General features: G+C 35.4%; 1 protein-coding gene across 1 annotated transcript in view; it reads left to right on the top strand.

Annotated features, from left to right (window-relative positions):
* Positions 1 to 215: 215 nt before the first annotated feature.
* The window catches only part of LOC132552314 (ephrin-B2-like), a 59,526-nt gene continuing 42,710 nt past the window's right edge, over positions 216 to 17,031 (top strand). The window contains exon 1 of the mRNA XM_060216475.1: positions 216 to 515. Coding sequence (XP_060072458.1) covers positions 358 to 515 — 158 coding nt within the window. The 5' untranslated portion in view covers positions 216 to 357. The remainder of the gene's footprint in view (positions 516 to 17,031) is intronic.

The raw sequence follows: 17,031 nt of genomic DNA, 5'->3' as shown, positions 1-17,031 counted from the left end.
CCCACCGGTGTGTTGGTCATGTGACCCCGGTTTCCCTTCGGTTGTTGATTTCAGCAGGTCTGCTCAGTACAGAACGTGTGTGTTAGTTTCACTATGCTAGAGTAAGAGAGAGAGCACGTCTGCTTTAGCTAAAACAGTCATGTGTGAGCTAGCTATCATAACAACTATACAACAGCTATTATAGCCAATATTTCTCAGCATTATATTCCTGTGGCAATTTTGTGCTGATTTTTTTTTTCGAAGTTTTTACGTTGTGAAATATGTAGCCGGGATTTTTTGGAATACTTCGTCTGTTTGTTTACTATGGAGATTGGATCAGGTACATGATAAAAAGGCCGGTGTTTAGAAAGTTGTACAATGACCCAATGTATGGGACTTCTTCCCGGACATGTGTGGAGGATGCCTTGGCTTTTACATTACATTGTGGTCTTGCTTCCCCTAACGATGTCAATGGTTTCATTCGTGGACAGTGGCAGAAGACTTCCTCCAATTTACTGGAACGCGTCTAATGCATTGTAAGTACAATTTTTAAAGAATTAAAAAAAAAACAACACCTAATTTGTATTTAAATTCAATTTATTTTACAGGAAATACCCCTGAAATTAATGACATGTAATTATCCGATATTGACAACCGGCGTCTTTAATGCACGAGATGAAACACTGCAAAATTTGACATCAGTGGAAACCATAAATGACTCAGATTCCCGTCCTTTAAGTAAGAAATGACACCTTACTACTGTCCGTTGGACAGTGGTCACTCAATTAAGACAGCTTTCATAATAACAGAAGGAACACCAGAATTTTCAGGTGTGCTTGACCATTAATGATACAACTAAGTAGAATCACATCTACCTGTCAATCAGGTGAGGCGGTGAGTTAGCCTTTGGACACCAGTAATATATCTGTCAGATTGATTAATGATCATACCTGTACCTATATTATCTACTGGCTATCTTACCTGTGTTGATAAATAGCCATTGTTCTATACAGTTTTCTACCGAGTTATTCTGTGTTATCATTCCACTGGTACATTTGTACACCGATATTAGATATGTTATCACATTTTTTAGATAAAAAAATATACCCTCCCAAAAATATATCATTATCTCTCAATCTAGATAAGTTTCATCAGTTTTAAAATCATTTCACAAAACGAAAATAGATCAAATCAAAAATGTGAAATATTTGTAGAGTACATCTGGTCTAAATATTTCCTGCAATAAATACATTTGTCTCTTTCTTAATTTTATTTATGGAAGTGTAAATGATAAGATAAATAAAATGAAGTGGAGAAGGTGATGATGAGGATGGATTAAAGAATCGAGGGAACGGGAGAGGGATGAATTATTAAGGAGGTTTCTCAGGGTACGGTGATTTATTAGCTGGGTATTTTATCAAGTTAGATTTCTACCAAGAAAATGAGAGAAGGGGGAACAAGTGAAAAGAGATGTGAAATGATAGACTTTAATAGAAGAGAAAATACACAGATAGTAGAAGTTGAAGGGGACATAGGGGAATACTAATTGAAAGAAAACTATTTGATTTATGTATTGATTCGTACAGTACATTATATAAATCAAGATGGATGTACAGTAACTGAATGACAACAGTACAGGTGGGTTCAAAGTGAAATAGAAACCGTCCAGGTAAAAGATTGTTTGTTGGTGATATCATACCTGTGTTTTACAGGTATTACACCAGGTACACAGATAATTGGAATAATATCTCAGTTATGTGTTATCGGTAAAAATAGCTTGGTGGTAGAGGTGATTTTAATATAAAATTGAATTCTTTAATTCAAGGTAATATATGCACAGGTGATTTGTACCTGAAATACAAGAAAACATTATAGGACAATAGTTAAATGAAAAGATGTAATACACACACCTGATTTCTTGGTTATTAGATATTATAATGATATGTCAGACATTTGTGATATTTGGTAATTAACCTGTCACGTCGTACCTCAGTCTGAATTTTTCACCTGGCTTTATACCTCTATATGTAGATAATGACAGATCTGCGTGTATTACCTGAACATGGGCAGACTGGGTTTACCAAGGTCACAAGTAATTAATGCAGTAATAACTCTCTCTCTAAAGGGATAACTGTTAACATTTTTTCTTAATTACCTTCATTAAAATGTAATTCAGATTTTTAGAGGAATTTCCATATAACATAAAAAAAAAAAATTTTAAGAAATTTTAGTAAATAGAGATTTTTATCAGAATTTTATTTTTTGTTACATATACTTATGAATTATGTATGAAATACACATTATGAAATATCATTGAATTAACTTTTTGTCATTTTATAAAATAGTTTTGGCAAATCTTGACAAGATGGGACTGAAATGCAGATGTCTATCATTAAATTGAAAAGGAATTTCCTGGCCTGGAATCTGGGTATAGATCAGTGTTTAAGGTAGAGATGACTGAATTTTTCACTATCAGTGGTATGAGTCAAACTTCATTTCACTCCCATCCCGTTATCATCCATGTATGAAAAAATAAACATGACATTCCTGAAAGCCTTTCGGGTATGTCCACTTCAATTACATGTACCTGGCACAATTTTACCTGTTTTAGTCACGCACAGGTATGTATAAATATGTTGACCACAAATATAGGTTGGTTTAGTAAGACAAGTTTTAGTACCAGTCAAAAATTATCTTTTTTTTCAACCCTATCATCAAGCACTTGGGATAAAAACTACCCTTTTGAGGGAAAATCACCACCGATTGATGTCAGTACTTCGACACATTGTAAAGTTGTCTGAAAGGAAACAGTAATTCTGGAGTCATTAAAAAGTCTACAATATAATTTATTCTTATTTCAACTAAGGAGATTGAAATTTTATGACCTGTTAAATATGTGCCAGTATTTTACATTTTTGAATGATGATTAATAATACTGATAACTTGTACCTTTATCAATTTATAATGAAAGCTGAAAGATTCAGTCGGCCGGAAATGGTTTAGAAAAAATTGGGTGATTCAGATGTGTAGAGTCCTCTGACAGCCATATAGAAGACACCTGCCGAGGAGTAAATGTCTCCGGTCCAATGACCAGATCCAATATTCACACCAAGTTCACTACTTATTTCTATTAGTTGAATTTGATTGAAATTGATCATATTTCTGTGAAACAGTCTGACTTTAAACGCTAACAGACCATTAAGTTTTAAATGCAAACCTGTTAGGTTCAGGAAAACCAGCTATGTTGGATAAAATCAGTCTTTCCCATTTATGTCGGAACTTTGCCCAAGCTGTAGATGTTTTAGTATTTATAGGTTTTGGGCATAATTTGGACACCCTCTTAGTTTTAATAGCATTTTTAAAGGCCTTTTACTATAAAGATTTTGAATTTCCCATTTACACTGTTGGAAGGTCTAAATCTCCTGACCTACAATGTGAACAATCACCACCCATCTATCGCAGTTGAAAGAGTAACGGGTTTCACACAAAGGACAAGTCAAGTTGAAGCGGTACACAACCAAAAATGGCAAGTTTGTCTGGGGCGATACATTGTATACATTTGATCCTCAAACAGAATCTATGTTTATTCTATAGCTGTGCTGGTTTTGACGTACAAACGTTGACAGATTTGTATCCATTCAATACCTCTCTATATTCCTTCACTATTTTGTCAAAACATACAACATTGACATTGTCAGTCTCTTCTTTGGTGAGATATTTACATCCAACAAGTTCATTGGAAATCTAAATGTTTGACTCTGTTGTGATTATAGGAATTAAAATCTGTCTGTATAGATCTAACTTGTAATCTGTATTTTCAATTCATTTTTAAATATTTTTTGCCGGATATTAAATTTCAAACCAGAGTTTAGGTTTATTAGTTTTTCATTTTTCAAATGAAGTGAGCATTATATAAAGTGGTACACAGGTAGATATTGACAGGCACTTCTTCAGGTGTGAAGTCAGGTATGCTCAGCACACAACAAATTTATTTAGAATTAATCATTTACTCCGGTTTTTTTTTTATAAATCTCTTGATGCTTGGGAAAGTCTTATACCTACATGATACAAAAAATGTTCTGTATTTTTTATCAACAGCTAAAGTATACAACAGCCTTATAAGTCGGTGATAAAAGTCTAATAATTAGATAGAATGAATTATTTATAGAGATTCATTTGAATCGGAACAGAAGAGAGATGAGAAAACTTGTGCGTGTACATATTTTGTGCATTCTTTATGACACCAGGTTACATAAAACAGCATACCATATGTGCTGACAATCATATCTGGAGAAAGTGGAAAAGCATGGGTATGTCAATCACAATATTTTGTAGCTATAGTTAGACATGTGAAATAAATCATTGTTACAAGTGGTGCAAGGCACAGGAATTTTACACGGAAACTTACATCACCTAAACAAATAAGCTTTCATCAAAACTGAATTCTTTCTATATATCACCGGAGTTTAAATCTTCAAAAGTCTTAATCAGATTATCTTTTGTAATTCTGTGTATTAATGGGTTGTTAAAGAAACAACTTGTAGGACTGAAACGGTGAATATTTCCTGTAATTATGTTTTAATTGTCATGATTTTGGCGCCACAAGTCAAGTGTCTGGTCGTTGAAGTGATAGTTAAGGTAATAATGGTCCTTACATAAGGATATCAATGGTGATGGGTCTGTCTGTGATAAACCACAAGTACCTTAAGGGCCAGCGATACTAACTATACATTATATACAACAGACCCTTGTCAATATTACATTGACAGCAGTTCCAAGAAGGTTGCTTATGTAAAACATGACCTTGTCTTTGCTCATATAAAATTCCTTCCTTAAAAACCCTTTTCTGAAATTTCGTCTTGTGTTTGAGATTTTACTACCTCCAGACATGCTAAATTTTTGTATCATTTCAAGCTGTCAACCATTGAAGAGCAATTTATTCACATTTATGGAGTAGAAGATAATATTCTGACAAGGCGAGGTACTAGGTTTACTAATATTTAGATCACATGAGATTGACAAGTTAATCTTAAGTTAGATTCCACGATGCTGATGGAAAATCTGAATTTTTATATTTATCAAGCTGTAATATATAACACACTCCAGGCGATAGATTATGGATTTCTCATCTGTCTGTCTTAAATTTCGATACAAAATAAATGAAAAATGTATCTTGTCAGGATTGTGACATCAAAGAATCTTGAATATTCTTTTTATCTTGAAAAAAAATTTGAAATAAAAATCAGCTTGAAGAAATATCATACTAGTTTTTATTGTACATGTCTGGGATGTACTGTAACACCAGTTGGAGTTTCTCACGTCTTCATTCTCTTCTAGGATATCTCTGAAATTTCAGCACCAATTATCCTTTGAACTATTTATGAAATATCTGACATATTTGATGCTCATTCTTTGGTGTGGAGTTTCATGACATGAACCTAGACAGTTGTACATGGCCCTATTTTACACATATAGATGAAAACTGTTTTTATTACTGATGTATTTTTGAACATCAAATTTTACTGCCAAGATGTCATCATGAGATATACAAGGACCCTAGCTTGGCAAGAAGGCGATGGCAGCACAATATTGTCATGTGTGGAAAATGGTTTTTCTTCATAAATCTTCAGTTTGGTTAGAGCATGTTTACTCAGAATCTTGATATAACTGGTTCCAAGAACAGCTAAATCTCCTTACAAGAATAAAACTGAGTGGCTATACATGGGGTTTTAGTACGGCACAGATGGATCAGAAGAACGTCTTCCTGCTTCTTGATGCTCCCAAGTGACCAAAGTCAGGGCATTAAAACCGCTCCCTTTGTGTTGGACTCTGTCTGAGGCTGTAATTCTAGACATGACTGTGAAACATGCATGGTTTATGCAGTTTGCACATTACATTGCTGGTTTTCCAATGCCAACATGTTTACATTTCACACATGATTAAGAAAATTTAATAACACTACAGATTTACTTTCACTTTAGTGATCTACCAGATTTTCTGCAATGGAACCTGTTCACCCCAAAAACTCTTGTAGAAAAGTAATTATCAAGATCAACGACGTGGAAAATGATAATTTTAACAGTCCGTTTTATTTGTTGTGTTAAATGAAGTTAAAATCTATCAAAGTTCAAACAGAGTGGTCACCAGATGAATTATGATATTGTGTTTTTGTTTACATTCCTATAATCAATGGGATTTACTGGATGGTTCTACCAGGTATCAACCATACAAGTGGTTGGGTCTGTCGTGGAGTTGAGTGTGTGTAGATAGTGTAAGCTATATTCCAGGTATTTGATGATAAACAGTAAGGTTCCCAATACATTCAAGGTCGGTCAGGAATTTATATCCACACAACCATCAAACAATTTTGAAGTACTTACTAATTGGACCATAGTGTACAGTGTAAAATTAGAGCACCATAGATTGGCTTCAGGCATTTATTTCTAGCCCATTTTAATGGATTCACAGGTAACTTGTATCAGTCAATCAATTCTACTGACCACTTACCTGAATGTGACCATGTCGATGGCCAAAGTGACCAGTTACATATCGGCCCAATAACATAGCTGACCAATAAAATAGCTGACCACTAGTTGTAACAGAGGTGTATTTTATTGATTCACAAGTGTAATAATGTTGATACAAAGGTGTGTAAAATTAGTACTCTTTTATTGACAGGTAAACTCCACTCCCTACATATTGAAATCTGTGTTGATTGATTGTATATTCAATCGACTGTGATTTTGGGTTCATTATACAAACCCTAGTTTGATTGATAGATGAACATGTTATGCAAAGTTAATCAAACTTTCCCAGTTTTGTACATCAATTAGAATTCTGTTCTGTATGTCCCAGATATAGCCAACGTCACAGAAGGAGAAACAAGAAATATCAGTAAAAACAGATTAACAGCAGAGTAGAGGAAAATTATCTAATATCAGAGCCACAGAAGATTTGTGTACTGTACAGTAGGAGATATACATCATAGGGACATCCCTTGAGTGATTTTGTCACTCAACATCAAAAAGGTCCTGTATATTTTCTAGGGGTTAATACAGACCATAGTCCATGTTTATTATAACCAGCAATGGAACATGCATCTAACAAATATACATTTTGGTTTGAATTTCTGATATATATATATATGTGTGTATATGAAAATAGGTTCTCTACAGTGCACAATGAAATAAAATTATGAAAAAATATAGATAAGAAACTTACATTCCCTGAGAAGAAAGCAGCTGATGGGTATATAATTGCTTGTCATTATTAGAAGTCTGTGATGAGGGTATACCCATTATAGGCCCATCAGATGTGATGTAGGCTTTATATAGTCTACATACATATCTAACTGTTAGGTATTCTCACCTCTGGTGTGAAGGGGTTACAATAATATGCTAAACCTTTCCTACACTAGGGATATCACTAAGTAAATACAGCCTAACATCATCCAGCTGGTGCTACTGATGTGGAGGGGGAGGGTCTGATGGGTAAGGAGGGGGGGGGGGTAGGGACAGAGGGCTGATGACAGTAGGGGAGGGGTACTTGTTCAGATAATGGGTAAATAGTAAAGAAGGAGGATCATACGAGCTATGTAGATAATTGTTCTATGAGTTCAACCCTGTAGCCATAGCAAACAATACACCCCATGTACAATTAACAGATAATTAGGAACAGTGAAGGTTTTCTGTAGACAGTTACAGCCTGTCAGAGAACTAAGCTGTCCCTAGCGATACTGACTCCACCCTTCTGTTGTAGTCTGAGGTGTGCAGTCTATATATAAACATACCCTCAGCCTAGTCAACTTTAAACATACTACAATGTCTATTTTCAAAATAGCCTGTTTTTAAAGTTATAAGATTTGATGACCAGAAACTTGTGATTTGTAAATGTTTTTAGCAGTGATTGAAAAGAGAACTTCAACTGACTATAGCATGTTTACCATGTAGACAGCATCAGTGTGATAATGAGAGTCACACCCTTACCCCATAAACATTGGAACCGACAGGTGAAATACATATCAAACTGGAATCCCTCCCAGTAAGGTCCCCATTCAGTCCACACCCTCATCACATGCTATTAAGTCTGTTATCTAAGTGAGAATCTGTTTCCTTGAGGGTGACACCACCAGATTATGTTTTACCTTTACTTTTTAATTAATCCTTATCTGTCGTTCACTTGTCTGATAAAAGCCTGTAGGCTGAAATTATTACAACTTCATAAGACTGCCCTCAAGGTCGTTGTCACTATGACAAGGTCAAACTGGTAATGCAACCCTGCTGGTTTTCTTGTTTACAAATAATTAAAACAAACTGTACCTTTGTTTGTAGATCAGTAATAGAGATCTACATTGTACTTAGTACCTGATGAAACACTCAGCTGTTGTCAGGTTGTAATCTAAAAACCTATCTGTTACACGTTATTTACATGGGCTCTTTTCTATCTGACCCGCTACTCAGAAACACATTTCTCTGTCAAATACAACTGCTCAATAGACTTCTTGTAACGAAAGCATATATCTGTAATTCTGTATTTCTCTGAGTTATATGTTAGAAGATAATTATTTGTATTTGAAATAACGACTACAATTACAAATCCGCACATTATTGTGGTTGTTGAAATAAGCCTATGTCTGTGTCATTATACGACCTGAATCTGACTGCTGGCAGAGGATGAAATCAATGGATTAAAACAAATTTCCTTATATGGGTTTCTCAGGGGTTGGTAAATATCTTTATAAGGTAATACTATCTGCTGTTTGTTATATGTTCTAGCTGTATGGCTCCTATGAGATTTCACAATGTGTACAAATACATTTCACAACTTGTCTTCAGATAAACAAAGATGTGAAAACTACAGAAAATGGAAAAAGAAAAAAAAAAAGAACCATAATATACTAGCTTGCTTTAGCTTATGTAGGAGTAAGGATACAACAGGGACAGGCAAGTGAGATAAGATTGATCATTCATTTAACTGATTGTAGTCTGGAAGGTACCAAACGAGATGTACCTGTCTGGTCACTGTTATACCCTCTGGCAAATCTACCAGGTATACTTTCTCCCAGGTCAAATACCATGATCACTGTGTTAAATGACCATTGTTTACCTTGTGGTGTGGCTATAAATACCCTCACAGGTATCAGTGGCTACATCTCTCTAGTTTTCAGGCTGTTTTCTTGTCTATTTATTTATGAACCTGTCAATATGTTCAGAAAGACCATTTAGCAATTATTACATCATATCTATTTATAGATACAATGATTGATTCATGGAAATCAAGTTTATATTTCATGTCTTTGATGTTTAGAAAAAAAGGTCAAGGCATTTGATGGCCATAACATTCTAAGTACATATTAATTAAATCATTTTGACAATGACATCATTTTGATATTAGAGAAGGGATGGATAAAATACCTTCTGATTCATATTAAACAGCCATGCATGATCGGGTATATGATATGAAGTAAAATGAACACACCCCTGTGGTATAAGTAAACAAACTGAGATAGATACAAGGGGCACTATAGTGGAATGTTGAGACCAGGCATGGTACAATTATGGTCATCTTGTTTTATTATTGCATTCACAATGCAGATCTGACTGAAATCAACCTAATGTCAGATTCTCAAAATGAGAACTGGGATAGTGACTGTGAAATAACTCAGCACAAGCATGATCAAGCTGGTGACATTACTTCTTGCAAGGGAATAGAACTTTTCTCTATGAAATCATGATGGCAGTCATAAAATTTGCTCATAGTCTCCATCGACCAGCATCTCTTGGAAGCCAGTGTTACAAATTTGTCAGTTTACCACTGCTTTACCAAGAAAAGGATTCACCATGATCCTGTGTCCGTGGTAGTCCTTAGTGATAGATTAGGGCCCATGGGAGTCCCATTACATCGTGTTATGTCTAGAATGGTGTCAGATCTTTATTTGCCCGACTGCAGGGTTCGTTGAGGTCAATTCTTCTGGTTGATAAGGATTGTCATGCGCTTCTTTGCAGGATCCATGGCAAGGAAGAGGGTTGCTTGTACTTTATGTCAAAATTTAACTACGTTTGCTGTTATAGTTCGAATACAAGCTGAAGTCAGTCGGAAAATTGATTCGTCAATTGAATTAGGCGTGTCGTAAGGTTGGGGTGGTGGTTGACAACAAGGGGACAATAATGTAAGAAGGGGCTGCTTTGTTTTAGACAAACATTGTTATCTCAGACATTGAGAACTATTGAGAGATATCAAAGGGCAATTTCTATAAAGCACATGTTGATCATCTGAAGTTGAACGACATTTCTAAATCTTGTTTATCAATTGAGTTATTGGAATAGTACTCTCGTTACAATTTGACTTGATTTGAAGTCTGCTAAAGGTGAAAATACTGAATAAGTTCTTGTTCTTGGAGATTAGTTGATGAACTTTCATGGTGCACACAGCAGGAAACGTCGGTGCTGAAGTATGTCAACATTCCACGCTGCATGCAGTTCAACTGTGTACAAATACTAAAGTAATTACACTAGTAAACATGCTGGTTGCTCTATAGGGCATATACTTCATACCACATATACATAGTTGTGTTACCTCTTATTGCTATTTGTTCATTAACTGAACTGAAAATTCATTACGAAAATGCCCCAAAAGACTTGGCCCAGTGTGATAACATATCTTTAGAGATAAGAGGCGTTAGTTTGTGTTTCGTAATTGCCTGGTAAGAATACTTGGTGTTTTTCTAATTCTGTATACTTTTGATACAGTGTTGGATTTGGTCCTAATATCTTCCTCCGTTTAGGAGTACACAATATGTCCATGTGCCAATAGAACGATTGGTGATTGTCACAAACATAGAACGTTTTTCAACATTTGGATTTCTTGAATAAGTGTATGTTTCTGTTTTAATGAAGGTCAATGTTGTTACATGTTCATCAGGGTAGAAAACTTGTTTATAATGTACCAATCACATGGGTAAGTGTAACACAACTCATAGAGTAATTTCAAACAAGGACAAGATTATGATTATCATATCTACAAAGGAGATGTTCTTATTGACACTGAATGCTTCCATATGTTTGCAGTCCTCAATATCACAACTGGGTTCAGATTTGACCTGAAATAGGAGAAAACTTGTGGATTGATCAACACAACAAATTGCACAATTTCAAACAAAATTCTTGGAGTATCAACAGTATAAGACTAAGTATTCCTGGATGACTTTCTCAACCTCTAACTGCACAAATTCCTTCACATCATTTAAATCATATTATAGAACTCCCTTTTCTCCTTTTCTCAATGTATCTGACATGCTTGTTCAGGTAAACAGATGGTATGACTAGTATAGATGTATGTAATTGAATACTCTGTCATTGGGAAGCTTGTTCCAGTCTTGCTCTGTAGAGTGCTTGGTCAATGAGAAGCTTGTTTAAGACCTACTTGACTGGCCATGTTTAGCTCGTTGTAACCAGTGATTATGAAGGTAATGAGTTTTCTTTGTCGTTGCTTTATGTTATCACATGTACGCTAACAAATTCCATCAATACACAAATTGACATATCAGAAAGTTTTCATCATGCTCTGCTGAAAAACAAATGTCAGTTCCTTAACAAGGTCTTCTAAAAATACTTCAAGTTTCTGCAATCAGATAAAAAACATAAACTGATGATAAAAATCCAGCTTCCGAGCAAATGACAGAATGCAGATTTTAGATCGTAATAATGTTTGTTCAAGCTTAAAATTGATGATGATATCAATTATTCACCAGGGTTTCCAGGTCTGCGAAATGCACGAGTAGCGATTATTAGAAAAAATCCATAGATAGATTAATAATATTTCTGGCCACGTTATAGTGAAGTGCAACATTTGTTCATCTGTGTGCTAAAATTCCTCTGTTATAGTATCAAACTTTTGTATACTGTATTGAAATATTTACATTTTTGAAGATGTTTTGACCAGTGATAAGGAATTATTGAAACAGGAATGGAGACATCTCTGATCGGTATTTCATTCAGTCAGCAAACCTTGTTTACAGAATTGACGGTTTCAATTTTTTTTCCTCTCAATATTGAAATGACTTTTAGATGAAATGAGGACAAATCCTGCCTTTAATGGATTTGTGCTGGTATAAGGATGCCGACTGATACAAACAATTGAGGCAGCTTTGTACAAAAGCTTGGGGACTATGCTGTATCAAGATGGGTAATCCTCTCTCGACAGATGTACAGAAGGCCAGGTTTAGCGAGACTTAGCAACCATGACCCTCACACGTAAATTACCTAAATAACATCACACCAGAGTTAACGAACGTGCCTAGGGATTCCTTTTTTGTGATAGTGGATTCCAGAATGAAAATATTTCATGCATTTCCCAGGAGAGAGTGTGTTACACAAAGGAGTAGCTTTGTAAGCAAGTATTTGGCTTGTTGAATAATGCTTTACACGGATATGGCTAGAAAACCTAATACAAACAGACGGTAGAATCCATGTCATTTGTCACCGTTACCTGGTCTTAGAAATGTTTGTTTTGGCGTTATCTCTTCAAAACATATTGTCATTCTGTTGTACAGAGTATTCTTCTTGAGCTAAAAACCCTGCAGCTTTGTTTTGTCAATACAATAAAGCAGTGATGATTATATGGGAGAAAAGACTTCATCAACTAGTGTAGTGTAGACTACACCCAGGACATAGAGGGCTTGATTTAATCAACCAAGGACTGAGAATTCAGCCGTAAGGAACATCTGATATATATTATAAATGTCATCCTTAATGTTTTAATGAGCTCTTCATTTGCATAGTCATTGCATTAAGACTAGGTAATCAGGGAATAATCGACAGTAGGACGGCTACCATTTATTGATCAAATTTAGTCATTGCTCAAAAGCAAATTTCTTTTAACAAGAAAAAAGCATTTTTTTTCTGACCAATTCAATACATAATTCCAGAAAATTCAAGAAAAAAATATATGATTCTCCAAATTAAATATTGTTTGGTTGTCCTAGCTGAGATTATCTAGGTATATCAATAATAAGACATGTCTGTTTGTCTAAGATGGACACCTGCCCAATTATCAAACATTCCCAAGATGGTTTGGTACATGTGTTATCATAGCTGCTATTTAACAAAAAATTCTTTAAGATATTTAATGCAACACACAATGTTGGAATTAGTGTCAGTTTTAAAGAGGACACAAAACACTTGTATGTAATCCCTGGGACCTACAACTGTTTCCTGTTAGGGACCATTCATCTACATAAGGCTCAACATCAATATTTACATATGTAGCCGCTGGGATATGGGGACAGACTTGGATCACAGGCGCAATGATTACACCCTGTCTAACAAACAGACTCCCAGCAAGACTATGTTTGGACATGCTTTGTAATTCTTTCTATCTCTGAACAGACTTATTAAGACACAGGGTCAACATCCGACCTTATTCTGAGTTTTTTTCTTGTCTTAGCTAACGTGAGTTATGATTAATATCCCGAAAACTATACACAGGGGACAACTCTGTATTCTGAAGTATAGCGTGATATCGTCATCATTTTGGGAATCCAATTTGCATATATTAGTGGGGTCTGATAGTGTTTATAAATGACAATTCTACATTGTGTTTACCTATCTTGTTTTGTCTGTATGGCCTTCTGATGAGTGTCCATGATCACAATAACATTCAATATTTGGTGCCAAACTTGGAACATTTCATTTGGGTGACATTTACATTATGCCATTAAAAGTAAAAAGACATGCAAACCCTTCCATCTCATCTTCCAAAATTTACGATGCATTGATCTTGCAATGTTTTCAGAGTTAGATAAATTTGTTTAAGTTTGTATTTAGGATTTGTGACATATGGTTGGTTGTGTTAATCTTTCCCCATATTTGTCCACTATTGAAACCTATGTAAATAATAAATATTTCCTGTTTGATCTGTTGATGGAGTGACAAATGGCCACTGACCAACCACACAAATGGACAAGTGTTGTGTGTTCCTGTCCAAGTGGACAACAGTGGCCTGATTTGTGGTGGTCATTTGTCCAGTTACAATGACTTGGTCAACACCATCTGTAATAACAAATAATACCCAGTGGACAATGTTACACAGTCATCCAGCTGACCACTTTAATGAATCAATGACCACTGTCCAGCTTGATTCAGACACCTGTAGTGAAGAGACGCATCTGTTCCTTCAGCTACAACCATCAGATACAAACATCGGGGATATCTTTTTCTGAATAAGTATCTTGATCCAACAGCAAAAGATAATCTTTCATATGACAGCTTTCTCAAGAGGTAGTCTACGCTGTCTCTGTTGCCATTTTGACCATCATGGGTCACAGACCACGATCCATGTCAATAATGTAAGCAAGCGTCCATATATTTGTCTAGCTTTATTTGCAAAACATGACAATTTGATTGAAGCAGTTTTCCGTTTTGTATCACATTGTCCGCAGACTGGCAGCCCTCGACATGTAAGTCCTAGTAGGAGGTACTCGAGGCCAAACCTTTGAAGTATGAGACGCAAAATTCAAAAGCGCCGTTGGCTGCTCCGTCCTAGAGTTTACATTTTCTCTATAGAAAATAAGCTTGTAACTTAATGGCGAGCGGAGGTTAACATGATTGAGCATGGACAACAAATATGACTGTGACAATTGATTGAGACAAATAACATGCTTCCTTTGTCGATACATAAAATTGTTGCAAGGTTTCCTTGGTGTCCATCGTGCATTCCTCAAGCAAGATGCCAGTTAATGTCTAATGGTTGTAGAATCCTCCGTAGCACACATAATCATCTTTAAAAGTGCAAGAGCATCTCATTTATCTGGTGTGTTGGTGGAGAGATTGTTGAAACAAATACAGCAGGTGGACATCGGGTACTGGAAGGGCAGCTGTGTTGTAGGAATAAGGGTATGTTTATGTAGTGTCTGGTGAAACAAATCATTTGGTAAATATGACAAGTTAGGTTATACATATAACATAATGGAATAACGTCAAAAAGTTACTGGTGTTACTGATATTAGGGTAAAAAAATTGTTTGAGTTGACCATGTGCAACTAAGGTAACAAAGTGGATAGGTCATGTACAACTTTGGTAATAGGTTTAATAGTTATAATGCACTATTAAGTGAAATAGATCTCTGATACGGAACTATAAGAGAATGTGTTACATTTACAGGAGAGAGAGGAGTCTGACGTATCTAATAAAAGATATATATATTCCCTCTGTGACAACACATATAATGCTACATTTGCATTCTTATAACTGTAGATTGGTCTGAACACTGATCATCCATTGTGTCACATCATTCCCACAGACCAATGATATATTGTAAGAAAAGTGCATCTCGTTGATAAAGAAGAAGAGTTCTTTTTCTGTAGCTATGAGTACCACCATCTGTGGCGTTTTACTATCTGGACCGCTCTGTATGTGCGGGTTTGCGTGATTCCATCTGTTATGTACCATTTTACTTTAGCATACACATTATATTTGGTTTGTGTTTTACTGCCTTACAAATGCTATGTTTATTACTGAGAAAAAATAGGTATGAATTATGCATTGAATCCTTTTCGTTTTGTAATAATCACAGTGTCTTCTAATACATGTATTTAAATCTGGAGTATTCAGTTAAATATTGATTGCTCAGATAGGATTTCAATTTTAAATATTTACTTAATATGCATGTACTAAACTTGGCCAGGATAGCAGTGTATCCGAATCTGCCCTTGTTTAAGTCAATGCCAACAGATGATAGTAAAACTAAATTTAATGACTTCACAAGGTGACTATGTGTCAGTGAGGTCTCTGTGATAGCTTTCTACAAAGATGAAGTCATCATTGCATTGTTTTAAGTAGTTATTTCAAGGTCAGCTCTCTGTGTCGTAGAATTGATGATTTTCTTTCGAATTATTTTCTTCTGTTTTATATGACATCATTTTAGATATACATAAATGTGGGTCAGTTGTAGATGTCAAAGTGATTGACTCCCGTAGTTATTTTCAATTACTCGTCAATAAATCTATACTAAGTTTGCCGGCTGATAACTCAGAGTAAACAATAGCGTACTTGTTCTGGATTCCACTAGCTTTTTATCGACTCTCCAGTTAATACCAATTCTGTAGCTGTAAGCATGGCCGCCTGCACACATTTCTAATTAAATAACAATAAAAAGTCAATTTTTGTTGAAATTTTAAGGAGATCCTTGACAGTTGGACAATACGGAGGCCGGGGATTATGTCCCAGATTCGCTAGAGAATTGTGAGGCTATGTAGCCGGTAAATCCACACAGTGTTGTGGCGTTTAGTATCACGAGCCGTTTTTGATATTTTCATGGCGTAGATATCGGAAGGATCTTTGTGGCTGTCAGACTTCCCCCAGTTCATGATAGGAAATGTTTGAAAGTCATTAGAGTTAGGGAAGCATGTGTTTTACATGGCAGTTGAAGGGAGCTTTTAGTGACATTCTTACTGTAATTAGTTCAATAATGAGGACTAGAACAAGTAGAATATACCAGTTCATATGGATTTTTTCTTCTGATATTTTCAAGACAAACCATATAGCGAATACTTCAATGGCACAAAAAAAATCAGACAGATGTTTTAAGTTTAGAGTATCATTCCAAGAATAATTTTATGTTGAAACTAAATCTGCTATTTCCAGCTTTTATTTAGTTGCATCCACCAGGGGGTTTCCGCAGACTGATCACAGATCACAGTTGAGATGTCAATAGTTAACAAGACTTGGTAACAAGCTGACGAAATGTACCCTTTTCTATCTTATCCTCAAAGTCATTGATACTTAAGACCTAATTACACGGTAGCGGCAACATCAATGGTTGATCTATTTTAAACAAGGTCTCGGCTGTGGTCATTTGAGACTATAAAAGGTTTTAAAAAGTCTAAATTGACCCTTAAACTTTTGGGAATTGGTAGTTTGTGTAGGTTATGTGAGAACATAACATTATCCTGTATGCTGGAGTCCACATTATGTACAGTTACATGGCCAATTTCATCCCTCTGCACAAATCTGGACATTCTAATCTGGGCCGTTTATCAGGATTCATCTTGTATTT

Source organism: Ylistrum balloti, unplaced genomic scaffold (genome assembly GCF_031769215.1).
Source record: "Ylistrum balloti isolate Yb309-2 unplaced genomic scaffold, AGI_CSIRO_Ybal_v1 Utg370242, whole genome shotgun sequence".
In the NCBI taxonomy this organism is placed as follows: domain Eukaryota; kingdom Metazoa; phylum Mollusca; class Bivalvia; order Pectinida; family Pectinidae; genus Ylistrum; species Ylistrum balloti.
This window is presented reverse-complemented; position numbering and strand designations above follow the sequence as displayed.